General features: G+C 37.5%; 1 protein-coding gene across 1 annotated transcript; it reads left to right on the forward strand.

The window, feature by feature from the left end:
* The first annotated feature begins 28 nt into the window (after positions 1–28).
* LETM1 (leucine zipper and EF-hand containing transmembrane protein 1) lies at positions 29–26,973 on the forward strand. The gene is made up of 14 exons (XM_030450440.1): positions 29–224; positions 4,730–4,787; positions 5,895–6,351; positions 10,492–10,635; positions 11,531–11,668; positions 14,433–14,636; positions 15,114–15,233; positions 15,836–15,967; positions 16,512–16,691; positions 17,231–17,386; positions 18,637–18,771; positions 19,400–19,590; positions 21,517–21,655; positions 23,096–26,973. Exons 1-14 carry the CDS (start codon positions 146–148, stop codon positions 23,243–23,245), a joined length of 2,283 nt encoding a protein of 760 aa, XP_030306300.1. The 5' UTR covers positions 29–145; the 3' UTR covers positions 23,246–26,973.

Raw genomic sequence — 26,973 nt, forward strand, 5'->3', positions numbered from 1 at the left:
TGCGTGCCCGGCGCCGCGGGGCGGGGCTATGCAAAGGCAGCCGGCGGTGGCGGATGGGCGCTCCAGGCCGTGTGGGGATCGCCGTGCGGGGCCCGTAGCCCGCCGCCGCCGCTAGCCCGCCGCCCAGCCGCGCCTCAGCGCCAAGATGGCGTCCATGCTGCTACAGACCTGCGGCCGGCGGGCCTGCCGCCTGCCCCGAGCGCTGCGCCGCCAGCCCCAGCTGGGTGAGGCTGCCCGTGGGCCCTGCGGCGGCGGCGGCGGGGAGAGAGGGAGGGGCAGCTGCCCGGTGGTCAGGCCCGGCCCTAGGGTGCGGTGCGGCCGCGCTGCTTCCCGGGCCGTGAGGCCGGTGCTGCTGGCGGCGCCGACGGCCTGAGCTTGGGCGGCGGGGTGGGGAAGGGAGGGAGGGAGGGAGGGAGGAGGTGGCGGCGACGGCGACGCCGTGTGGGGGCTCCCGGTGTGGGCGGAGAGGTCGTTGCGGGGGGGAAGGGCCGCAGCGGGGCCCTGTCTGGGTTTCCCCCGTTCCATCCTTCCGAGCCGCCGGTAGCGGGCCCGGCGCTTCGCCTCTGCCGCCCTCGGCCGCTCCCCGAGGGAGCCGCTGCGGGCCTGGATCCCGCTCCCTGGGTGCTGCGGTCCGGGGCGGCAGCTCGGCTCTTGGCATTTCCCTCCCTGCCGGGATGGGTGGAGGGGTTGCTGTCTCCTCATGATCCCCCTTAAATGCCAGCTGACTGAGGGAGAAAAAAAAACCCGTGTTTTTTTATAGGGGTACAAGTGTACGTTAGTGCGGTTGAGTCCTGCCTGTCGTGCTCTCAGTATCGCTCGGCCGCAGAGCTGTGTGCAGGGGAGTTACAGGCGCTTCCCAGGACCCTATAGGAAAGCACATGGGGTTACTTCTTAGTCTGTGTTAGGGAGAGAGCACGAATTTGCCGTTTTGCCAGGTAGCTTTGAAAGCTTGGAGAACTAGAAAGCTACTGCCGTGAATAATCCTGTTTCCATTAATAATCACGATAATTTGGTAGTTTAAGTATCACCGAGTGGTGATATTTAATGACATGAAACAGCTGATAAAGTGTGACGGGCATGAGATCTGTAGTAGCTTTTTATGGCCCTGAGTTGCAACATCAGGGGTTTAGTGAGGAATGAGTGAAAGATGAACAAGCAGTGGATTGTCACTGACATTGGGCCCTGGCTTGCCACTGAGGGGCTGACAGATCAGAATATCTGCCTTCAGATATTAGAGATCAGAATATGCCTTCAGATTCTGGCAGACCTGGTCATCCATATGGATGCTTGTTCAGTTTGATAAACAAGCCAATAATCACTCAAGCAAGGTAGCTGCAACTTGTTGATGGGTTGTTTGTTTGGTTTTTTGCTACTGTTATAAAGACGTTTTTTTTAGGCTGAGCTTGCACAGTGACATTAACATGAAGCTGGAGAAAGGTAGTCATTGAGTTTGGGAAACACATCCACATGCCTTCAAATAAGATGTGATCTTTGATTTTTCTTGTAGCTTAGCATAAGAGCAGATGCTAATGATAGCTGTGTTTTTGTGTGTTATAAATCTCACTCCACATAAAAATTCTCATTGCTGGACTACTGTGATAGAATCAAGTAATTTGTGTGTTGTGGTATACCATGCTTATGGTATAATAAATGCTTCTAATTGGGATGTAATCTATTATTAATACATTAGTCTGTGGTACTTTTTTAAATAGTGTTTTGCTTTACTTAGCTCATCTTCTTTGCTTTACATGTAAGTAATCTAAGATTAAATTAAAGCTAAGTGCTTCTAAGGATCCTAATTGTTCTTCCTGTAAAGATCAAGCTGTTAAGTACTGTGTACTTGGGGGACTTACTGCATGTCAGACTTTTCTTTTTTAAAATTCACAGAAAAAGCATAGAACAGTGCACAGCTATTCTCCATTTAAAACTTCTAGTTTGATGTTTCATTAAAATTAAAAATAAAGTTACTCATTACTTCTTTTTCCATGAAGTATATGCTAATATATAGTGTTTCTGGCACTATTGCCTTTCTCACTTCCAAACCAAGTAATCCTAGTGCAGGTTCCTTAAAAGTTCAACACTTCATTTAAAGTGCTGGGCATGCTACACAACACTGACCTTATCCAGACACTCTTGCATGTTTGTATTATTCTAGAAGCAAGGAGCATGGACTTTACTCCTATTTGAAGTGAGTATATATTTAATTTCAGGGCTGGCTTGTACTTAGGTGCATGGTTAGAACAGACAGTGCAAAACATGAAGAGCTCTTGTCAGAAGTGGCGAAGTTGAAATTAACAGCTATTTTGCAGTTTTCTGGTAAAATGGTATATCTTTGTGTGCCCAGTCGTACTCTGAATGGCTGTGAGACAAGAAATGTTTGAGTCTGCATGTTTTCTTATAGAGGCCTATATAGAGGCCTTGTTCTTTTGCCCCTTCCTTAGCATTAATGATACTGGTTGGAAAAAACATAACATAAAGATTACAATAGCAAGACACTTCCACTTTGCTTGAGTTTTATCTAAGAAACTCCAGTACACTTTTTATCTCCAGATCATCCCTCTTTACTCTAGAGGCACCTGTCCATAGGAAGTGCTGGCCTCTACCAGTACATCTGCCAGGTTTGGTAATGGGATTTGGGTGCTTGCTGGCACTTGGGTGAGAGATAGGCATTGCTGTACTGTGACTTATTCCTCAAGACTGTGTGCTTCTCTGCTTTGCTCAGCTTTCCCCTCATGTAAGAAGCATCCTTCTGAGATGGCTAGACTCTTTGGGTTGAGAAATTCAGTTACTGATCTTTCTGTAAATATTGGAGAGTGTCACAGTGCCTTCACAGATTCTCTGGACTTCAATTTTGAGCCAGAAAGAGATATTTTTCCATTGGCTTACTTGCAGTGGCAGTGTGTACCTGTTAAGTTTGACATAACTTGAGATGGGTAAATCCTTTTCCTTTAAGAATGCCATAGGTTTTGCTGTAATGACATCAAAGCCTGCTTAGCATGGGACATTCTTTAGCTATTGAGGTTTTTCTTTGGTAGGTTAACTTCATGTTTACCCACCCCCCTCCCTTCCACACCTAACCTGATTTTGGAGGTATCGGTTTTGATAATTTAGGATATTTTGTTGAGGAGGGCTTCTGGTGATTGGTGTTGAGTGCTGTGCTTTTTCAGATACAACTGTCTGCTGCAGAGTCTGTCATAGCTGTATCTCAGCTTTAATGGTGGAAAAGTTGTCTGCTAACCTCTAAAATGCCTTTTCTATCATGCTGTCTCTTAGAGTTGACCAGGAATAGGAGTTTCCAGATAGGAGAAACAAATCACAGTGTGCCTACTCCATCCAGCTTTCCATTTTTATTTTTTTACAGTGAATTCTGAAAGCATTGGCCCAAAAGAGTCAAGGCATCTGAAGTCTTGTTCATGGGATCTCCCTTTGTTCTTCTTAGGAGTCTTTTTGCACTTGGTATTGGGAGGATACTGAGATACTGCAGCTAGGTGTTGATACAAGGTTTACTTTTTTTTTTTTTTTTTTTTTTATTGCTCTATAGAGACTGATTCTTTTCTAGTGGTCTCAGGGATGATTTTCAGTGGCTGTAGATTGCATTCAGCTGCCAGGTAGCACTTGATGTAGTTCATGGTGCTTCCATTGTGTTGGATGGTCAGAAGGCTTTCAAACATGGCCCTTTATTGAAGCATGTGTACAGGCTTGGATAATAGTTCAGTTAATGGTCTTCTCTGTTTATTTACAATTTATTGCTGCCTATCTCTGTACCTGGATAGAGAATGCCCGTGAATAGGTGTCTGTGGACTTGTATAAGTTATTAGCACTAATTATGAGTTAGGATTTCAACTAAAATTGAAATTGAGGAGCATGGTGTTCACTGGAAAGCTAACGTTTCATATTCTTTGAATCAGTTTCTTGCCCTTCAAGACAATTTGTATCCTTTGCAGAGAGATCCAGGGGTAGAGCTATTTTTACAAGGTGCTAATCAAAATGGACAGCAACATACTGCAGTGATGTTGTGGTTCCACCCCTCTGGTGAATTGTGTTTAGGTTCCTACTCATATTTCATTTGTTGTTCTGCTTAAAATAAACCGAACATTTTCCTCCTAGATTCTTGGCAAGTGCTCCATTTGGGTCAGTGTTTTCATGAAGCCATTCAAAAATAACATTTCCTTTCAGTTAAGTTTTTTCTACAATGTAGCTGATTGTCTGAGGGACTTGGAAGTCTGGCATCAGGGAACTGAACCAGTGCAGATAGTACCTGACACATCCACAGAGTTGGGCTGCATGCACAAACAGTTTACTTGAACACTTACAGGGGTGTCAGCTGTGGTACCGCATTGCTTCCCATCTGTTTTCTCAACTCATCCTGTAAGTTGGGATTACTGATTGAGAGAAATACGAAGAACAAGATGTACTTTGACTTCTGTTGGAATAGAATGAGGTATTTGGGCTTCAGGACTTCACATGGTTATTGGCAAAGTAAATAAAATAAATAAAAAAATCTTTGGTCTTGGCTGTTTGTGACGCATAATCATCCAAAGCGTGAATGTGCTTACAAACTGTACCACAAGGCAGCTGCTGTTAAGCAGCATCTTTTTTGTGCTTTCAGTAGTAGCTATTCCAACATAAAGATGTGTCTTATAAATCATGCATTTGGGGTATAACTTGACAGATAGATAAGTGTTTTCATAAATTTCAGAATTAATGCTAATTATTGATATTTTCCTAGGAAACCTGGGAGATCGGGCATGTCTTAGCTGTACATCCCTGAGGCTGGCAAACAAAATGTGAGTAAATATGAACTTTTCTCTAAACTCAGAACTCTACAAAACCAGCAGTTAGTATACTACCACAGAATGTAGTTGTAAGTCTCATAAAGTGTGGATAGATTAGCTTCACCTTGTGTTATTGACAGATTAAAGGCAGTCTTAGTATTACTCTCTTCACTTGCTTGGTTGTGTGTGAGAGAAAAAGTGAGATCTTCCTTTTTTTGCCTGCTTGCCTTTTTGTTTCACTAATAGTGTGAAAGAATGGACTATTAATCTTGTTCTTGAGTGATTCCAGGTGACATATCATGGGCTTTTTGAATACTTTATCTGTGGAGTTAAACAGAGTAAACATGAAGTCACAGCTAGTTTGAGAAACAGTTGACATTGGGGAATGTAGGTCATTTGTGCAGTGCCTTTATTAAGCCATAGCATTTTACTGTACATTGCAGCCTGGGTGATGTTCTGCTTGGAGTTTGTGTCCTCTTCTGAAAATGAATCCAGCCACTGTGTCCTTTTACAGAACTTAAGGAGTTGGATGTTGGTAGAATCCATTCTTGGTTCCTGACTTGGCTCATGACATGAATTTCCTAATTCCTTTCCTTGGAATGTTTAAATATGCATTCTCTAGTTTATTTACAGTCTTAACTGTCAGGACAATACTTCAATTGTTATGCAGAGCTGTAGAGCCACTTGCACCTATTTTCTGTTCATCGATTGAAGACAAATATACTTTCTGATTTTGATTTGGTAGTAAAAGAAGGGAATTTATGTTACTTACAGATGTACAGATTTATTTTCAAATGTAGTTTTCTAAATGGAGAGTGCTTCTGATGGCTGGTCTTTATTAAATCAGAGTAAAATAAGCTACATTTTAAAGTTATATATTGGTAAATGCCTTGCAGTTGGTTTTTTGGTTGTGGGGTTTTTTTGGGTCATGAAGTAGAGCCAGGTGTTCTTCTTGGGTACAGACATTGGTCTTGAGAGTCACAAGTTTGGGTTTTTTTCTTAAATATATGCTAGATATTTATCAAATACTACAGTGTATTTATAAATACACACATATATATATATAAGTCGCTGGTGACCTATTGCTAATTGTTCAATGGTTTTTTTTTTCTTTTGAAGGACTGTACACTTTAAATATTGCACTAGTGTCCCTCCTGTTTACGCGTGTTCCAAAAAAGATCGTTACTGCTGTTGGACTAAAGGATCTCAACAAATACACTTTACTCTTAGGAGCTCTTCTGCCTCATGGACGCCACAAGCAACCATGGGTGTTTTAGGTCCCCAGTATCTTCCAGTTAGGTGGTGGCATTCTTCACCTCCCCTTCAAGATGACTCCATAGTTGAAAAGTCACTGAAGTCCTTAAAGGACAAAAACAAGAAGTTGGAAGAGGGAGGTCCTGTCTATAGTCCAACAGAAGTGGAAGTTGTGAAAAAATCTATTGGAGAAAGAATTGTGGATGAACTGAAGCACTATTACCATGGCTTTCGATTACTGTGGATTGACACAAAAATAGCTGCGAGGATGCTCTGGAGGATACTTCATGGAAACACTTTGTCTCGACGAGAACGGAGACAGGTACTGAGTAAATCCCAGTTTCATTTGTGTATCCTTAATGGTTACTTCATTTTGTCTGAGTGTAGCTGGTTCCTTTTGCTGTCTTCTCTTCCTAGAATTAAAATTGCTAGGTGTATTTCCCCTTTCCTCCCAACATGGATGCTAAAAATTTTGGATGTGACCACAAAACATTTTATTATTTTCCATTATTGAAGATAGAGTTGGTCATTTCTTTGTTGGAATGGTAGAGGGTGCTACTGTTTTGTCAGGTGGACCGCAGTTCTGGTTTGTTCTCATGTTCATATCCATGTGCTGTGTGTGTGTGTACATGGTCACTTTCTCTGCTTTTTCACCCCAGCTGGAAAAACAGGGGAAGTGCTTCTAGTAAAGGTTGAATTTGCACCAGCTCTGTTGTGGTTTGTGTTTTGGTTTTGTTTGGTTTTGGTTTTTTTCTTAAACAGAAGAAAAGTTGCAGGTTGAAATGCATGATTGATAATCAGATATTATTACTATCTGTTATAAATGTATGTGTGAGAATTTTAGTCTGCCGAATATAATTTGAGGCAAGTTTTTGTTTTATACTTCTATTTTTCTTTATGACATTTAGCTTACATTTATGAAACTAAAAATGCAAATGGTCATTTTTAAAAGAAGAGGGGATGGAGATGAAATCTAGCGTGCAAAATTACTGTTTCCATAGGATAACATATATGTTAATTTCATTTTTTGGATGAAGTAAATATGCTTATTCAACTATAATGAAAAAATATATGGTTATTTTAAAGCATTTGACATGAAAAAAATTGCCTTCGATTTTGTGAAATGATGAAAAGTATGAATAGTTGCTCAGAGTTTTAATAATTTCCTGATAAAACTACATACATAGCTGAACATTTTCATGTGTAATTAAAAAACATCACGATGCAGCAAGGAGAAGTTTTTTTTCCCCTATATTTGCGAAGTTAGACAAGTAACCAAAATTGTTAAATACAATACAAATAAGCACACAGGAGTTTTCATAGGTGTTTGTTTATTTACAGCAGCACTGGTTGATAGTATCTGGTCCCAGCGTCTTCATGATACTTCTTATTTTGCACTCTTCCTTATTCCAAGAGTTTGCTTGGCAGCTGCTCCAGCTGAAACATTGCTCAGCAGTAAATCTAACAGGGAGAGGGATTAGGGAGTGCCAAGAAAGAGTAACTAGGATGGGGAGGGATGAGGATCACAGGACTTCCTGAAGCAGCAGTTCTGGCTTTTGCTGGCTTATTGAGAGCTATGGGAAACTTGGGAAACAGAGTGAGACAAATTCATTCATGGTTTAAAACAGAATCAGAAATCCTCCAGAGGTCAAGATTGGAATAATTGGTTTTCCTGCCTATTTTATGTTCCCTGAGCCATGCTTCTGAGACATTATATGAGCAAGAGTACAGTATCATGGAAATATTTCTAAAAATCAGGACTATTCTAGAAGGCATGAGTCTTTAGAAGTAATAAGTTATTTTTGGCTGTATTATTCCATCTACAGATGATTTTTTTCATTTGCCCTGTAGTTTTGGCATCTAGTGATGTGACAGAGCTGGCTTTCTCATGTTTACACAGACATTTTACACAGGCATTTGGCCTTCCTGATTCTTCATCTTTTTTCTGTGTTTAGATACGTGATTTCAGTATCAGTTCCCTTATTTTAAATAAAATAAAAATTTATTGTGCAAGGATAAGTTATTACATCTGTGTAGCCTGTCTGTATGTGTGCAATCCAATGTAGAAGATGTAGAGAAGATAGTTTTAAGAGCTACAGTAATGTTATTTTCTCAAGTTTTGTGTTTTCTTTGTATGGACAGAGGATGTGGGCTTAGAATCCATTGAAAAGCCAACTAGCCTGCAGCTGAACAAAAGCTTTTTTTAAACCTTATTTTATGTTTGTTTCAACACAGTTCATTTTTTAACAGTTCAGCCCTATATTGTGTAATGACTCTAAAGAAGTCTTAAAAGTTTGATGCCAGATTAACTGCAACTTTGAAAAAGTTGCCTCAACTTTAAAAAAAAATACAATTTTTAGTACATATTTATTTAAATTTACTAAACTGGATATGAAATATCAGTCCTAGACAAATCTTACCTTCATACTGACTGACAAATGAGTTATTTCTGCCTGCCCTTTCCTTCCTCTTTGGAGGCAATAGTGGAAAGATATCCCAGTAATCTAACCACAATCTAACAAGCAATTGCAGCAGGGCTAATGCAAGGAAACTATGTAAACCATGTAAACCAAAAGTAGGTTCCAAAATTCTGCTTGTACAATTGCTGGTAGGGTTTGGATTCAACAGGATTATGTATCTGAATTTAGAAAAGTAGAAGATGCAAAATATGATACTGGCTGTTAGAATCTAATTGCTCTAGTGCTGCCTCCTACAGCAGGGTGGTTCAGGACATGGAGATCAGATAGGGAACAAATCTGTAGCAAGTCTGTCAGTTTTACAAACTCATCAGCCCTGCGGAGGAGGAAAAAGTGGAATAAATGAGCTGTAGCAGCAGATACAGAGTAGTCAAGTTTGTTTTTTTTTTATACTGTGCTGCCAAATAATGTGTGTGTAATCATGCACCATTGTATTACATTTCTGTGCAAAGCTGTTTTCCTTCGTTTAGGGGAGGGTGTAGTTTCATGCTTAATGTAAAGTGATCCAGGATGGTGCTGCTGAGAACAAGGCCAGTGCTGCTTGGTGCTTAAATCAGGTTTTCCAACACCATCCCCTCCCTCCCCTGCCCCTTTTAGTTTGTACTGGTAAGCTGTAGCTGGATCAGTGGAGTTCCTTCACCTTGAGAGTGCTAGTAAAGCTTTGTGACTCTTCATACATTGTCCCAGGTTAGCATTAGGTTAACTAAATCTGCTTATAAAACTGCTTCCTCAGATGTGGATTCTGCCTTCTCTGAATACTTGCATGCACTACCTAAAAATAGATACTGTCTAGAAATAGGAACTCTGTGCTGCTTTCTAGAGAAATTGTTGAAGGTGGTTTTTTTCCTTGTTTTGTTTGTTTGTTTTATTTTTATTTGGGCTTTTTTTTGGGGGGGGGGAAATGTACTTATTCTTCTGACTTTTAAAATTTGCTTCCAACCATTTTTACATCTCCTTGAACTCTCTGGCAGTCATTTATCTTCTATTCTTGGAATGAATGGGAACATCTTTGAGCCTGTAACAATGGACCAAAGCATCCCTCTGGGAAACTGAGTTTTTTATATACAAAGAAAAATGTCAAACTGTAGCTCTATGGAGTTTGTGCATTTTATAAACAGTATTTAAGATTTTGCCTGCTTCCATGCTAAGACAATTATGGCTGAAGTTTTCCTGATTTTGTGTTGGAGCACTTCTATGATAGCACTTATGTGTCCTATTTTTTGCCAGTGCTTGTGGCAGTAGTGGGCCACAGTGTACATCTGATCTTCAGTCTCTGGTAAAGGAAATTATATTATCCCCAATGTCAAGCAAGTTACTAAGATTCCAACAAGTACTGAGAGATTTAATTAAACATTACACGGCCTAATGTACGTATTTATGGGTGTACAGAAACAAGAACGGACAATATTTATTTTATGCAGTTGCAGATTTAGTAACTAGTTCATCAGCTTGCTTCACAGGATTACTGCTCTAGAAAAGCAGTGATTAAAACAAAATAAATCTACAAAGGTTGGCTCATTACCCTGGATTTAAATGTACATCACAATTGTTATAAGGCAGAGGGGGAGGGATCTTCCATTTTATTTCTGATTATTTAGTCCATAATAGCTCATGCATGTAAGAAGTGGTGGAGCACAAATAAAGATGAATAAAAGAAGTTAAGCAGCTTTAGTGACAACAAATGACCACCTCCTGTTTTCAGGTGCTTTTAAGAGGTTTAAATGAGATACTTGTTCAGTAATCCTATTGAGACACAGTGAGGCTTTTGAAATACTTTCTGCAGTGTTGAAAACGGGTGAAACTCTGGCACGGTGTAGGATATAACTTTGTCTCATCCTTTTTTTTTTTTGTTACTTTAAATTTCCTTTGTAGCAAATATAAATACATGAGCCTAAGTGATTATGTGGATGATTGTAATAAGTATTTGTAAGCAAAATCTTACATAATTATTCAAAAAATACTTTTTGTTTTTTCTTTCTTTATAGTTCCTTCGAATATGTGCCGATCTTTTCCGCTTGGTCCCTTTCCTAGTGTTTCTTGTTGTCCCATTTATGGAATTTTTGCTTCCAGTAGCTCTTAAGTTGTTCCCTAATATGCTTCCCTCTACATTTGAGACAAAGTCTAAAAAGGTAAGCAGGTCTGAATTTATAACCCAGTAAATATGTTTTGAAAGAAAAGAACTTTCTTTGGGAAAAAAAGTAGAAAAATTATGAAAATCACAATTTTTCTTTGGGCTTTGAGGAATACTTTTTTCTTTACATTGTTTTGGTGATTTTGTTAACATCTAATAATAAAACAGTGCCACCCTGATTTACCTTTTAATACATGCAGGTGCTCAGCCATCAGGGCTGTAAGCTTGTTCTCTGTTTTTTTTTCTGCTCTGCTGTCCTTAAATCCTTTTCCTGTGACCCTTAAAAGCAAAAGTGAAAGCTTCAAAGCTTTTTCTAGTTTGAATTAAAATGTTTTAATACATTTATTTTAATGTTTGTAGTCCTTATTCTTGATGAAGGTTTTTTTGTACATATACTAACTATTTAAAATAGCTTATGGTACAGTTTTTTAGTTTATACTTTAATACGTGTGGTTAAGTTTTCTGGGAATTATTTAGAGCTTTGTAAAAGAAACCAAAATGCCTCAAAAGTTTTCACCTTCAGAGGACAAAATACTTCCATGAAGTTCATACATAGTGAGCTTGCAGACAGTCAGATATGTTCAGTTACACAAAATATAATCTGTTGTTTTGCTGTTACTAATAGAAAGAGCATGTTAGTTTTGCAGGTGAGGCCCCTGGTGCTGCACTTCACTCTGGCAGTGTCTCTCATCCTTCTTGGAGCTTTGCACTGATGAAACTATCTTTCAGTGCAATTTGGGGATCTGTGTGGCAGGAGTGGATGTCCTCTTATGCTGTGTGTGTTTCATCAGAACTTCAGCAATACTCTACATAGCTTGTTTGTGCTCAGAAGAAGTGGTATTTAATGCACATATTTATCAAAAGAAATTTTAAAACCGTATTTTTCTTAACAGGAGGAAAGATTGAAGAAAGAATTAAGAGTAAAGCTTGAACTGGCCAAGTTCCTTCAGGACACGATTGAGGAGATGGCCTTAAAAAATAAAGCAGCCAAAGGAAATGTTACAAAAGATTTTTCAGCGTTCTTTCAAAAGGTAGTTTTAAAAAAAATGTGTTATCTCATCCTAACAAAAAAATAGTGTTTTGTATTGTTTTGTCTATGGCAATCATCAGGAGCCTTTGTTCTGTTGGATTTGAAAGAGCAGGATGTAATATTTTTTTAGGATAGATTTCTTTTTTGCAAGTAGTACTTCAGTGTGCTAAACTTCTACTGTTTTTAGCTTTGGTATTCTAGCTGGTACTTTGTCTCATTCTAGAAGCAGCATATTTTTGCACATTTGCTTGTTCTTTGTTAATAAGCTAATTCTAACATCAAAAAACTTCATGCATTCAGTAATTATTCATGTAGGTTTTGACCTCCTTTTTGAACCTGGGGTGTAAAAAGTGGGAGAAAAGTTCTTCCCTAATTAACTGATGAAACATTAGTAGGGGAAAAGTAAAGTGTTTTTGTCAAATTGAATTCTGCTTAAAAAAAAACCAGTTTTTAAACACATAGCTGCCATACTGCTGAAATCCTTCTGGGTACTGACTAGAATGTGGCATAATCTGGTATAATCAATCAAAATTTTTCTATTCATAAGCAGTTGCTGTCACAGAGATTAAATGTCAGGTATCTGCCTCCTTCCTTGGTAGCCATTAAGTTTGACAGTATTGCCTTTCACCAAGCTGTAGGTGAGGGGCAGGTATTCACTGGAGAGATGAAAAGTACCACTTTAAATCTTCTCTGGATAGGGTTTATTCCAATTTCTCCCATTGTAGACTGTTGAAATTAAGAATGTAGGCTCCTTCTTTGGGGAGAGTATGTATTTGAACAGAAAAAGTCACATAAACCCGGGGATTTCAGACCTCAACTTTACAAGTCCTGTCAGCTAGCTTGAGCTTTTCCTGCTTCTCAGTGCTGAGAATAAAGTTTTAAAGGGTGGGGTAATAAGATGATGTTGATACCTCAGATAATACAATTGGCAAGTCTTGCAGCTGGTGTCTGCTTGCACAGTCCATGTACTTTGAAGCTTTGGTGCAATCACCCGTTTCTTTTCTTTTTCATCTGCAGAAAATTTTAAATGGTTATTTATAGTAGTTAGTAGCTGAAACACTGAGCCTCTGGGAGCATGCCACTGCCATGCTTCCTGTTTGGAATGTTTCATTCTCTTCTGAAAGAACTGCTACTGGGAATTTACATTTGGCAGTTACTTTCTGGAAATAAATGATGTATTACTACACATTTGCTGGAGGAAGTCCCAAGTTCCTCTGATGAGTAAGAAGATGTTTCAAGCCCTGCATTTCTCATGTGTGGGTGTGTTTTTAACGGCTCTAAATTTTTCATTTGTGTCATGGAAACAAATGACATTGGTCTCATTTCACTATACTAGATAATAAATGTCAGAGCAAGAGGAAGCTTAAACGTTTCCCACCTTCTTGCTGTTCCTTTATAGCTGCTTCTGTAGTGAATTATTTGATGCTGCAAGAACAATTGATTATAGGCTTAACCTGTTTGTTGCAGAATTCCAGAATTTGTGTTGCTTTGTAGCTTCTGATGTAGTAGAGTTTGAGTTTATACCCTCAAGAAACATATGCTTGGCTCTGCCAAAATTCAGCTTTAAACAAGAAAGAAAATAGTTTGTTTATCAAGTTCCATTTTTGGCTCCTGTAATGAAGGAGCTGATGAACTGGAACATCAGGGTGTTTGACCTTTCTTTCACTGAGTTAGTTTCTCAGCTACACAAGAATCCTGGAGGTGGGTGGGCTCAAGACTGTCTTGTCTTCCAAATTTTTATCTTTTCCTGTACTCAGTATAAGCCATTCACTAAAAGATGTGTGCTGGAAAGTAAAACAAGTAGGCAAAATAAATCAGATAATGTCAGATTGTCAGACTGTACTTGACATCACTTAGCTTTACAGGGCTTAAAAAAAGGTAGTTGGATTGGGAAGAGTGTTTTTTGCATATCTACTTTTCAGACTGAATGTGTTATGTGACTGGAAGTACTTAATTGTTCTGTAGATTTTGGATTCAGTAATATCACTAATAAGCACTTGATGTTATACTTAAAATAGAAAAATCAACATTTATACAGGTGATGTTTTATGATGACTTGATGAGACTTGGGAATTATTTTTTTTTCCTTCTTCTTTGAACTGCTATTTCTGCTTCCAGTATTTGATTTTAATTACCAGGAAGTGGCATATAGTGTCACATACCTTAAAAGCTTAATTTTGCATTTGTACAATCAGTTGCATAGAACCTTCCATCAGGAAGCATGCAGTCTTTTCCTGAATAGTGGTTTGTGCTTTGGAAGTACAAGTGTGTTTGCACTGAGGTGCCACAGAACATGTAGGACCTAGAAGCAAACAGTATTGTAGCAAATGTAGTTTTGGAGAGAAGATATGTAGGTGCCTAAATCTGTGTTTTACAGGAACAGCAACAGTGCAAAATTTTTGCCATTGGACATACTTCTTGCTTTATCTTCACAAGGTGATGCTTTTAATGTGCTTTTATGTTTAGTAAGAGTACTTGCATGACTTTTGGAGCAACTGTTGATTAGCTCAGACATTTTTTTGAGGTATCTCAGGGTAGTTCCAGCTCAGACCTAATTGTTAGTATATACATGCATCTAAATTTTGCAAGTTTTGTCTTAAGTGCATTATGCAATGCTGTTGGAAACTATAAAAAACATCCTTTCTTTCACCTTTTTTAGTTAATATTTTTTAAAATAATCTTTCATATCTTCCTTGCATCCTATTTCCTATTAATCCTAACAGTTGCCTTGAAAACCTTTTGTGCGTGTTTGTTTTTTCTTACAGATCAGGGAGACTGGCGAAAGACCCAGTAATGAGGAGATCTTAAGGTTCTCTAAACTGTTTGAAGATGAGTTGACTCTGGACAATCTAACCAGGCCTCAGTTGGTGGCACTTTGTAAATTGTTGGAACTTCAGTCAATTGGGACTAACAACTTCCTCCGCTTCCAGCTGACCATGAGGTTGAGAAGCATAAAAGCAGATGACAAAGTAAGTCATTCTAAGTAGACACTGGTTAATAATTTTAACATGTAAGAACAATGGGTGTGTGCATATATATGTTTATATACATGTATGTCTCTCTTGGTATTTTCCTTTTTCTTATTTTTGACCTTAGAATGAAAAGGCTTGAATAGCTTTAAGGCAGATGTGTCCTTATCTGTAAAGAAAAAGCTGACCTTTTTAAAATCTACCCTTAATCACAATGAAAGTGATCACGTTGAAAAGAAGAGCGTTTGTATGAAACTATCATTTCTAGGGGAGCTGATGGAAATATAAATGTCAACAGAAATTTGACGTGACCCTTGTGGAGCTGTTGACTCCAGTCTGACGTTCCCTGTTTAAGAAGTGATTTCTGTTGGGTGTTACCACAGCAGCCTCTAGTGGACGTTGTAAAAATACAGACTCCTGGGTCTGCCTTGGTGGCGGTTCTTGGAGCATGTTAAAAGTTTACTTTACTTTGTGCAGATGATTGCTGAAGAAGGCGTTGACAGCCTGACTGTTAAGGAACTGCAGGCAGCTTGTCGTGCCCGAGGTATGAGAGCTCTTGGTGTGACAGAGGAGCGACTTAAGGAGCAGCTTAAACAGGTTTGTTCTTGTGAGGCTGAATGCACAGATCTGACTTCATTTACTAGCTCTCATTTTTGTTACATTTCTGGGAAGTGATTTTTGTTCAGGTCTCATTAAAGGCTTGGCTAGAACAGTCTCCTTAATAAGCTTTTGTAATGTGTGCTCTGTAAGTATGTAGTAGAAGTGGGCTTCTGGTTTTTGACAGGGACTTAATATTTTGATGATGCAAATAGGTCCCCAGGCTTAAACTTATCCAAAATATGTGTGGGATTTTGGCTGTTTGTCTTGTTATTTATTTGCATTATTCTGCAAAGAACTTTTCTCTAAGTAGATCAGTTCCTTGGCTTTTGGTATTGTCTGGTTTAGGGGAAGATGCATGTGAAACAAAACTAGTTTTCAAATATTAATTCAAAACTTTCTTAAAAAGAAAAACTTTTTATTTGTTTCAATGCAACTCCTGTAATTCTTTGCTGCTTGTAACTAGTAATTCCTATGCTAGCATATGGACTGATAAATAGTGTTAAAAAACACATAGTATCTACATTTTTGTGTATGGTTGGCTTGATCAGTAAAAAAGAAATCCAAAAGTTAAAGTATTTTTTAATGTATTGTGTTTATAGTGGCTAGATCTGCATCTGAACCAGGAAATCCCTACTTCGTTGCTAATTTTATCCAGAGCCATGTATCTTCCAGATACCCTTTCTCCAGCTGATCAACTCAAAACAACACTTCAGACACTACCAGAGAGTGTTGTAAGTATTAATAAACATAGTCTGTAACCAGCTTTCAGTATTATCATTGAAAATCCATTTAGAGAAGTAGATCTTGTTGCCTCCTTTCTTATTTGAGTGACCTTCAAATACAGAAGTAGTTAGATTATTTGTGGAGGAATCTGAGAGTAGAGCAAATGAAAGGCAGTTTTTCATTGCATGAGGGTAAGCAGTAAAAGCATAAGAAGATTTAGATTATGGGTTTTTTATTTACATAAAAAACAATCTACAGTCCAGGCAATCTAAAGACATTAAGATATGAAAATGTTGAGGCTGTTGTGTAAAGAGAGGAATAATTTGAATGTGTTATTGGTAGCATTGAGAGTAAGAGAATGAAAAATGTGTGTTATTTCGGGGTGGAAAGTTCTCATTTTTGAAGGAAGTCATCTTTTTCTGAGAAAGGCAAAAAAAGGGAAGTCAATAAGGATAAATAAGTTTCTTACATGATGTGGACATGCATATATATATATATATATATACATATATACACACCCATCTTGCACATACGAACTTATGTTATCTTTAGGCCAAAGAGGCTCAGGTCAAAGTGGCAGAAGTTGAAGGCGAAAAGGTAGATAACAAAGCACGGTTGGAAGCAACACTTCAGGAAGAGGAAGCCATCAGGAAAGAAAATGAAGAAAAGGAGATGGAAAGAATGTCTGAAGCTGCAGAGAAAGCCAAAGAGACCATTCAGGTTGCAGCTGTGGTAGGTTCTGCTCTCTTGACTATTAAGAAATAAATGTCAGCAGTGTAAAACTAGCATGTAATGAGTTATTGCCTCTGCTCTGGCCTGCAAAAAACCTGAACTTTAAATCTGCATATGGAAGATGTGGAAGAATATTACAAACTGACTGCAACATGGCAGGGTTCATTGCAAAGGTGGTTGTTTTGTTTGGTTTCTTTAATGCCTGCCCCATTCTTAAATGTAATTGTTATTATCCCTGACTTTTTCTGTTCATCATTAACCTGACAATGTCATTGTGTAATGCTTGACTATAAAAGCTGCTGGCCTGCTTTATGGTTAATTAAGCCTCAGGTGGTCACAGGCATAGATGTGTAAGTGCACTTGGGTATTTTTAATGTGAAATTATTCAGTATGATGCAGTTTTTTAGTGTTGTGTTCTGATAAAAATGCCTCCCTCTACAATGACAACTATAACATTTTGAAAAGGCATTATTACTGATTCTAATAGAGGCACTGTTATCTTTGTTTTAATTAAACATTCATGGACTTTTCAAATTTAGAAAGAGGTGGAATCAGCAGTAGATCTTGAAGCAGCTGCTCAGCAAGCTAAAAGAAGTCAGATACTTGTGGATACTGAACAAGAGCTGGCAAGGGCAGATGCGACGATGCTCTCGGAGACACTGAAAGACACAGCACCAGTATTGGAAGGCATCAAGGTAATCTGGATAACTATGTTCTTACACTTCTCATTGTAAAGATACAAGACATCCATATAAGAGCCATGATGATTTGCCTGAATGTCCTTCATTTTTAACCCTCTCACCACATTTAACCAGATAATTAGTCAACTGCAAATTCTTAAACACCAAAGCAAATATTGACACCAGCAAAGAACATCTTGAGTATCTCCTTTATCTGCCTATGTTGATATAACTGGTTTGGGGGACATTTGCACTGGCTGTAATGGATCTGTGCCTGTTTAATTTGTGTATAGTTAACACATCATGAGGGAGAGGGCAAAAGTAGGTAAGGAGGACTGTTCCCTTCTTTTGAAGGGTTGTAGCTAAAAATGGAATTAAGTACGAACTGGGTTTAGACTAGACTGTACTAGATTTGCATCAACTTCCTCTTCTAAACTGATATGGCATCACAACTGATGTGTGAAAAATCTTTGTAGTGTACTCTTTAACTGTTTCTTTAGTATGATGTTAAATGTAGTTTATACCACCATAAAAATAAAGGGTTAATTTCTAGGATTAGCATGCTATGTTGTGATCAGAGCATGCTTTGTTACAGTCAGGTTATGCTAGTTTTAAATGTCTGCTGGCCTTTAGCTCCCCAGATTCTCCTCCTTGCCCTTATTGAACATGGGAGTGACATTTACTTTATTCAGTCCCATGAAATCTTCACTTCTGACTATGTCCTTTCAGAGATAATCAAGAGCAGCCTCTCGCTGACATGAAACAGCTCCCTCAGCACTTGTGGCTGTGTATCCCATTCAGTCCCATGGACTCGTGTGTGTTCACTTTTGTCTAAATGTTCTCTAACCTGACAGTGCTCCACTGATGATGGATCTTCCTTGCTCCAGACTGGTCTCAGAGACCTGGGATTCCTGAGGGCCAGTCCTCCCAGTGAAAATTGAAGAAGGCATTGACTAGGAAGTAAAACATTCTTGATTGAAAAAATAATTTAAAATATCCAAAACCCACATAATGAATTACAGTAGCCAAACTTAATACTGGTGCACTTGAAAAATATATAGCATAGGAAACAATTGTCTTAGTATTTATGATTAGCCTCAAAATGCACATTTCTGCATTAAACTCACAATGCCACTGTACAATTATTGACTACCAACATGTGAAAAAGAATCTTTTCTGCTTCTGTCTTTTCTGCTAAAAAAACTAATATGTGGGAAAAATCACAAATGTATCCTTTGTATTTTTGTATGTATTTTCTGTTACAGGGTGAGGAAATCACTAAAGAGGAGATAGATGTGCTAAGTGATGCTTGCACCAAGCTTCAGGAACAGAAAAAATCACTAACAAAGGAAAAGGAGGAGCTTGAAGAATTGAAGGGTGATATCCAGGAGTACAATGAGGTGAAGAATAGGGCATGGAAGTTGGTTGGTTTGTTTGTTTTCTGTATGTGTTTGGTTTTAGCATAAATGATTCACAAAGTTAAAGGTTATTTTACTTAGATGTCTGTTAGCCTGTATTTCATAGCTGAGTAAATGAGCTTTATCCTGTTGTGTACAGACCTTCCTTTCTATAATGTGTTCAGAGCTTAGTTAAAATCATTGGAGTAATTCCTGCCAAATGAGTATCCTGTTCCTGCTTTTACTCACCAGGTGACTGAATTAGTAGGTGCTGAGAACTGCTGTGTACTGCAGTTCCTCCTTGTCAAGCATAGATGTCAGTATTAGAGATACTTCAAGTAAAGTAAAATAATCTTGGCCAATCTTATGGAAGATTTGTAAAATAGTATTTAAGAAGTGCAAGAAAATGGCAGCATTATAATTTCTTGATCTAATACCAGCTTGGCATTTATGTCTATATATTATATCTATATTATATCATTATATCATAATATATGTCTATATTAAGTCTATATATTTGCATTTAATTTGCAAATGGCTCCTGTCTTGAAATGGTTGTCAGAGTCAGCAGTGTTTGTTACTGAGAATTCACACCAATGTAACTCTTCTGTCTGCTGACTGTTTCTTTTAGGATCTGCAAGAGATAAAAGAACTCTCAAAAACTGGTGAGGAGGACGTGGTGGAAGAGTCAAAAGCAAGCAAGCGATTGACCAAGAGAGTGAACCGAATGATTGGTCAGATAGACAAAATCATTAATGAATTAGAGACAAATCAAAAGGCAGGAGATGCAAAGCTGGATAGTGGTGAGAGTCCTCCTGCTGGGTAAGTGACTTAAGAACACTGAATGTGTCTCTGTTCATCTTGAGTCGTGCTTTTGTCTGATGTATGGTTAGAAAAGAATTAGTAAATTAGTTGTTGTTTAGCATTTTTATTTATTTTAAGAATAAAATTAACAAAGTTGTGTGGTAGATTTTCTTTCCTTTAAGGTATGTTAAATGTGGTTGAAATGAGGAAGAAAAAAGCAGGTATAATTCCCAACTACCAGTCTTGAGGGGTTCTGAAAGTCAAAGTATTCATTAATATCTTACCATGTGGTTCATATCTCTGGCAACAATGGTTCTACAAGTGAAATTGTTTCTTTAGTCATGGTCCTTGTGAAGTACTTTGTCATTGGTAATGTGACACAAGGTGCACAACAGTAGCGTGAGCATATTCATGTTTGTTATTCTTTCGTAGTGCAGGGAGAAAAAAAATTGCAGTAAGGTCTACCCTGTCTCTGGAGAGAAATGAAAGTCTAATGATAGCAAGGAGATAATTTTCTTTCTGAAAATTTAAATTAGTTTGACAATTGCAGATTTTCAAAGAGTTCTCTCTTGATAGTTCCATGACAAAATTATTTTATCAACACTTCTCCAGGTTTTAACGTTACTGGAAAATCTTTGACATTTGTATATTGAATAGTAATTATTGCATATTACAGGCATTAACATACCTAGGAACTCTTGAGTGTAGTTCTCACAGTTCATGATGGTGAATGCTGTATTAATCTACTTTATGCTTGCACCACTTTGTGATTCATTAGAGAGCTTACCAGCTCCCATAGATCATAACCTAAACAGACATAATTTCTGCTTTTGTTGCATCTAGACTGGAGAAATTTGTTTCATATTCTGTGTAATAAGATTAAGGCCATATCAATAGTGCTATAGAGAAGTTGTTTATCAAAACCATCTGAATTTGTAAGTAAAAAATACAATATAGAATCTACTTATACTGAATGTGATTATACTTTATGTAATGGATGGTTTTGTGGGTAGTTTTGTAGGTGATTGTGTATGACTGAAAATGAGCAGTTTAAATATTGCTTAATTTTCAAAGTCTTGTTTATTTAACTTTTTAGTTTGTGTAGTCTAGTAATGACTTTATCGAAAGTCATAGAAAAAAAATAGAAGTTCAGGACCCTCAGTGGCAGCTTGAGAAATCCTCCTTGAATAAATTCAGTCTGTGCCCAGAGTTTAGGGACAGGTATGGAGCTGGGACTGTTCTTGCAAAGCCCTTCTGATCAATGTTTATTGGCTTCATGGTCCTCTTGCATTTCAACTTGACCTGTGCTGGAAGATGTTTTTCTAACAAAACTACACAGGCAAGCAGAGGCTTTAGGTTGCAGAAGAAATTTAGCTTGGAGAGCTCAGTGAGCAGACAGTGGAAACATCTGAAATACACTGGACCTTTCTTCTACAAGGTCTATTTCTTGATATGATTAAATGAAGCCTGTTTTAATGAGCAGCTATATTGCTAAACCAATTAATTCTCTTCTGTTCTTGTGTGACTTCAGAGAATTTTCTGTAGACCAACATCTCAAAATCTAATCAGATGACAGATCCATGGCACTGCATCTTTGGCAAATGGGGCTGAGGGTAGGGAACCAAAGGATGTTCACTACAGAGTCTGGGAAGCACAGAAACTGTGCTAAAGTTTATTTTGAATGCTAGTGGGTATCTATTTTTTCAGTAAAGTATGTGGAAACCAGAAGTGTGAAAGCATGAGATTCAGTGGCAAGCTAAAGATCAATTTGAAATCTGTTTGCTGATCAGTAACTGACTTTTGCTTTTTTGCATTCTGTACATGTTTATAAGTAGTTAATGTTTTTACAAATTACCTGTAGTGTAGTGGTTTTAGTTCTGCCTTCTGTCACTTTTACTCCTTCGGAGTAACTGCTGCCATGTACAGATTGTGCTTCCTCTTCAGGGAGAATCTCATCAGTATTGCTGAGCTCATTAATGTGATGAAGCATATTCAGAAGATTCCAGAGGAGAAGCTAACTAGGATTGCAGAGGCACTAGATGAAAACAAAGATGGCAAAATTGATATAGATAATGTTGTTAAGGTAAGTCTGTGGACTGCTTAAAGAAAATAAGGCTAACCATCCTTCACAGAAACCTTGTATCTGTTTTGACTTAAATTCATATTGCTGTTATATGCAATAGTCTTTTCTTGATGCCAGTGAGGTTTTTGGTATTGTATTGGACATCCATCTTACTGTACATACTAGGATTTTCAGAATTTATGTGGCTTTCTTTTTTTTGTGGGGTGGTAGTGGTACTGTTACCTTTAAAACAGAAGGTTTTCCTGTATGCCTGTGTAAAGTTCTGTAAAATACGGCTATTTTATTGTGTTACTTAGGGATGGGAGGAAGAATAGAAAGGAGCTTTAGAAGAACTATTTCAGGAATACTTCTGTTCAGCCCAAGTCTTGACATAATGTTCCTAGATTCACTTTATGTTAATACAAGATAGTAGATTCTCTTGCCTCCTTGTATACTTTAGATATGTAATTGAGGGAATCACAGAATCAGACAGGTTGGAAAGGACCTCTGAGATCATCAAGTCCAACCCTTAATCCACTACCACTGTGGTTACCAGACCATGGCACTGAGTGAGACCTTTATTTCCTATACTTGAAAGACATCAGAACATCAGATGTTCTTTTTGTCCATTGTAAATAACTTGTGTTCTTTGCCTGCTTTGTCCTGTTGTCCCAGCTTGCAAAGTATCCTTAGGTTTTCCCTGTATTTCTCCTTCACTTTCTTGTTTCTTTTTCACTTTGTAAATTCAGAGATGTTCTGAAACGTACTTCCTTGTAAGTAACTTTCCTACTCAATACAGAAATAACATTGAAAGTTATGACACTGTGGTCAGGTAGAAAATACAATGTCAGCCTTATGAAACACAGTTTTTCCTATCTACTGAAGTTGTTTGAGTGTTGATTCTCTTTGCTGTTGCTCTGAACAGCCATTCTACCTTTAGAATGCAGGTAAATTGTACTTCTGAATTCTGCATTTAATGTGGAATTTTCCATTTTGTTTTCTGAAAGGCTCATCCATCCTCCTGTACTGAGTTTTTGTAAATTCATGCCTATTTAGTACAGTATTATCAACAGGTCTTGTTTATAAGAGTAAGCCTGTAAAGTAAGTATTGTCTTACATACTGTTTCAACAGATACTGAATTTGAGCTTCCCGTTGGAACAGATACAATAAACTGGTCTGGTTTACTAATGCTTTAAAATGTGGCTCTTTGTGCTGAGACAAAAGTTCTACATTATTTGCTTTGATGTAGGTTTTGTTGTTTTGTTTTTCTTTTTCACTCCTGATATGTTTGAGGCACTGGTTGTGGTTTGAATTTATATTCCATGTCGGAAAAAAGTACTCTTTCTCTTGACCATATCAGCACTGGCTACTTCTTTGGACTTCACACAAATTATTATATGAAAATAGCTCAATGATATAAAAGTTAAATGTTCTCTCTATTTCATTTTATGTTCATGTAGGTAGTAGAGCTGATTGACAAAGAAGATATTGATATTGGCACCAGTCAGGTTGCTGAGATTATGGCACTGCTTCAGAAAGAAGAAAAACTGGAAGAAAAAGAGAAAGCCAAGGAGAAACATGATAAAGAAGCTGCAGAAGCAAAGAATTAGTTTCAGAATCTGAAGCTAATCCCAGTTGTAACCAAAAACCTGTATATCTTTCTGTGTCTAATAGCTACATATTATTTGAGCTTTTGTGATTATGGGAAGTATTTTGAGCTGATTCTAGTAATAAATCGTAGATGTGTTTTCTGACCTATGGAATGAAATTTCCGTTCATCAAAGAAGTGATTTGCTGTCATTCCATACAGATGAAAACAAAATATGCTTCCTTAGCAATGCTTCTGCCCACAAAATCATGTATTTTGCACTCATTGTTGTGGTACAGTGACCCATTAAACTTGCAGATTTGCTGCACAAATTAAGTGTATCTATAATGGAAAAAATGTTTCTCATTTATTTCCTTCCATCATTATGTGGGGCCCAACCTTGCTCTGCTTTGAACTTCAGGCTTTTTCAGAATTTAATACAAACTTTCCCTTCCATCACAATATTACATATTTTGTAACCTTAGTGAAGATTCTGTGGCTTCAGTAGTAGCTCTTTAGATTGAGTTTTATCTAAGCTAGATATCACAAAGCTGTTGCCTCACTGACTGAGAATGTGGGATTCTAATCACTTCCACAAGTTCACAACAACTACTTTTTTCTGTTGAAGGGAAAATTTATTTTTCCCTAGAATGGAAACTTCCCATGAAGTTTGCTTCTTAATGGGTGCCTTAAATTTCTTAAGATTGCGCAGTAGAGGATGTTGCTTCTACTCAAAATTCCATGAATTATTAAAGCATTGGAATCACAGGAGCCTTTAAAATAGTTTCAGAACATAGTCTGTCACACAGTAAAGGGATTTAGAGTGTTTGTCTAAACAGCAAAATGAAAATAATCATAAGGGGAAAATGTCAGTTTTGATCTTTTTATGTATATTTTTAAAAAATGCAGTTCTCTTTGCATGTTTTCATCTGATAATTATTTACACCATAACTAGTTCTCTTACCTCTTAATTTTCATCTCAGGTACAAAATCAGTAACCAGGTATAGTCAAAGTACATAAACATTTTCATCTCATGGCCTTGCTTACTGTGCAGTCAACAAGTCATGTCTGGTATTGCCAGTGCTTTGATTACATCATCAGCTTTTGAAGTAATTGGTTATAGTTATTGTCTTGAACTGTGTGGTTAAATACTGACAGTAGGTCAAGGTTCCCTGTCTGTCTTTAGTAGTAAACTTCTAAGTTTAAAATACAAACTCTAGCATGTTCCATAATTCCTGGTAGCCTAAATTTTCCACTCTCTTAAAGTCTGTTACAAAATGCACGCAGTGTGGCTTGAACCAGAAGGGTTGTGGTTTATTTTTTTTTTTATTTTTATTTTGCACCCAGTATTATAAAACATGAACATCCTTGATTTTGTGCACACTATGGAGAAGCACATCTTACAATGGCACTGTACACAGTGATATTGAGGTGGGCAGTTAGTACTTACTGCTTTTAGTCATAGTTGCATATTTTTGTAGAAAATGTTGACTCCCAAGAGTAATTATATGTTGAGTATTTATCTAGATTGGATAAATTATTTGTAAAAATTCATTTGAATTTAGTGGAACAAGAAAAAATTGTCAGTCTCACAGCTTGCATGATGGACCATTGTATTTAGTTGTTTCCAAAGCAAGATGTACAGTACAATTCTAGAAAAAGGGTCAGTGTTTAGTTGAAGTATTGAGTTCTTATTCTGTACAGTCTGCAAAGAACCCTCTGCAAATTACTGTAATTGTATCCGAAGTGTAAAATTGCTGTGACAAAGCTGAAATTTCAAGTCAGTATCATCTTTGCAGTTAATATACCCCTAAACAAGGGCACTGTTCTCTTCCTTGTAAATTGAGATTGGAGATTTCAGCATGAAAGTCAGTTTGTAGATTTTGATGATAAGACTTAAATAGGTGCTTTTTTAGGCCAAAACTAGAGTAGAAATGCTTTCATGAAAATACAATTTAAAAACTAATTTTACTTTTTAAAATTTGTAATTAGAATGGATGGGCTTTGAAGTACACTAAATTTTGCAGTTGCATATCTCCAGTTTGAAAACAGCATATAATTATCTTACTTGACATTCCTGAAACAAGATAGAGATAACTCTGAAATTGACCGTGACCTTGCATGGAATATCAAAAACCTAAGAATTATATGCACTTGAATGCATGCAGGTATAAAGCAGGGAAGTAGCAGAAAAAGCTGTTTTCAAAGATTTATTGATTGAAAGTTTTACAGAGCTTTAACTATCCTTACAGTCTATTATCTGGTTTTAGTATTTGGGAGTTTAAGACACTTCGCTGCTGTTCTTTTTCTGTGTTTACTGTTCATTTAAATTTTCTGTGGATTAAATAAGAAGGGAGCCAAAAATAGCTGGGTGTTTTTTTTAATGAGTGTTCTGGTTAAAATAATTGTGATATATTTATTGAACATTTTTAGCTTTTGGACATATTTGAAATTTGGCATATTGAGAAATTTTAACATATTACATAAAATATATTTAAACGTCGACCACAAAATGTCCATTCCCTGCTACTTAAAGAGGTTTGAAGGATAAAAACATCAACTATATCAAAGCATTTTTTCAGAAAATATTTTCCTTCTGATGTTGAAAGTAGGCAAGCCCATGACAGCAGGACTTGATCATCACATGCTCTGCAAACTTAGAGATAAGGGAGCTCCCAGTGACTCCCAGTTGCCCAGCTGGGAACCTTCCTGAGCAGCCCTGTCCAGGCAGTTCAGAGAATTCCAGCAGAGCAGTGGTGTGAGGACTCACTTCAGATCATGTGCTGTGTTCTCTTTTGTGTTGACCAAACCAAACAGAAGTGGCACTACTTTCAGGGAAAGGACAACACCTGAGTGTACAGTAACTGGTCAGAACTTATTTATGAATGAATGTTTAATCAGAAGATGTAAAATATTTCTTTAAATAATTAAAAGATGGGCGAGATTTTGGTTACCTTGTGACTTACACAGGCAAAGCCTCTAAGGTCAGTTAGGTCATTGGTAAGGGCATTGTTGGTTGTTTCATATTCAAAGAAGATCAGATTTTGATTTTAAACTATTCAGGGTGAAAGTGTAAAACATACAAAAAGCTTTTTTAAAAAATGAATTTAGCAGCAGGGAGTAAACTTAGGGTGTAATTAATTTTTTCCTCTTCAAAATAAGCAAATTATAGGACCTATATTATTGAAAAATTTGTTTCCATTTCATGTTAGCTCAAAAGGTTTTTACTGAGATTTTCATCACTGACTGCGTGCTGTGAGAGTAAATCTGCCTGCGAGTTCAGAACCAGGAAGCTGATTTAATAGGGATGTAATCAGTAGGACTGCATGCAGGTAGAGAATATTCTCTTGACAGGACAGTACCTTACACTTAATGTAGGCTTTGTCTGGGGAGAAAAAAATCTCATTTTATACAACTCCAAAATACTTGTAACTTTGTATCTACATACCTTGCCAATAATTTAAACTTTAGCTACTTCAGCAGCTATTTAAATACTTTTAAATTGTTTATAAGAAATTATCTGGTATATTTAATTAAAATAATCCCGTATTATGTTCTTTGTATGTGTTCCAAGTGTTCCAAGTTAATTTCAGCACGTATTGCAAAGTTAAGTTGAAAATCATTTGTCTGTCCTCTGAGCACACTGGTCCTGTGTTTGCCATAACGTGATAAAAAATTTTAAGTTAATTGAAGCTATTGTCCTGTGTTTGGTTAAAATAAATGTATAATTTTGAAATCTAATATCTCCA

The sequence above is a fragment of the Calypte anna genome, chromosome 4B (assembly GCF_003957555.1).
Source record: "Calypte anna isolate BGI_N300 chromosome 4B, bCalAnn1_v1.p, whole genome shotgun sequence".
NCBI classification, from domain to species: domain Eukaryota; kingdom Metazoa; phylum Chordata; class Aves; order Apodiformes; family Trochilidae; genus Calypte; species Calypte anna.

What these genes read in the sequence shown, in the direction of transcription:
- LETM1 (XM_030450440.1), top strand. Translation starts at nt 146, where the DNA reads ATGGCGTCCATGCTGCTACAGACCTGCGGCCGGCGGGCCTGCCGCCTG. An exon ending in CTGAGGCTGGCAAACAAAAT is followed by an intron (nt 4,788 to 5,894) that starts GTGAGTAAATAT and finishes TTTCTTTTGAAG; the next exon opens with GACTGTACACTTTAAATATT. An exon ending in ATATAGATAATGTTGTTAAG is followed by an intron (nt 21,656 to 23,095) that starts GTAAGTCTGTGG and finishes ATGTTCATGTAG; the next exon opens with GTAGTAGAGCTGATTGACAA.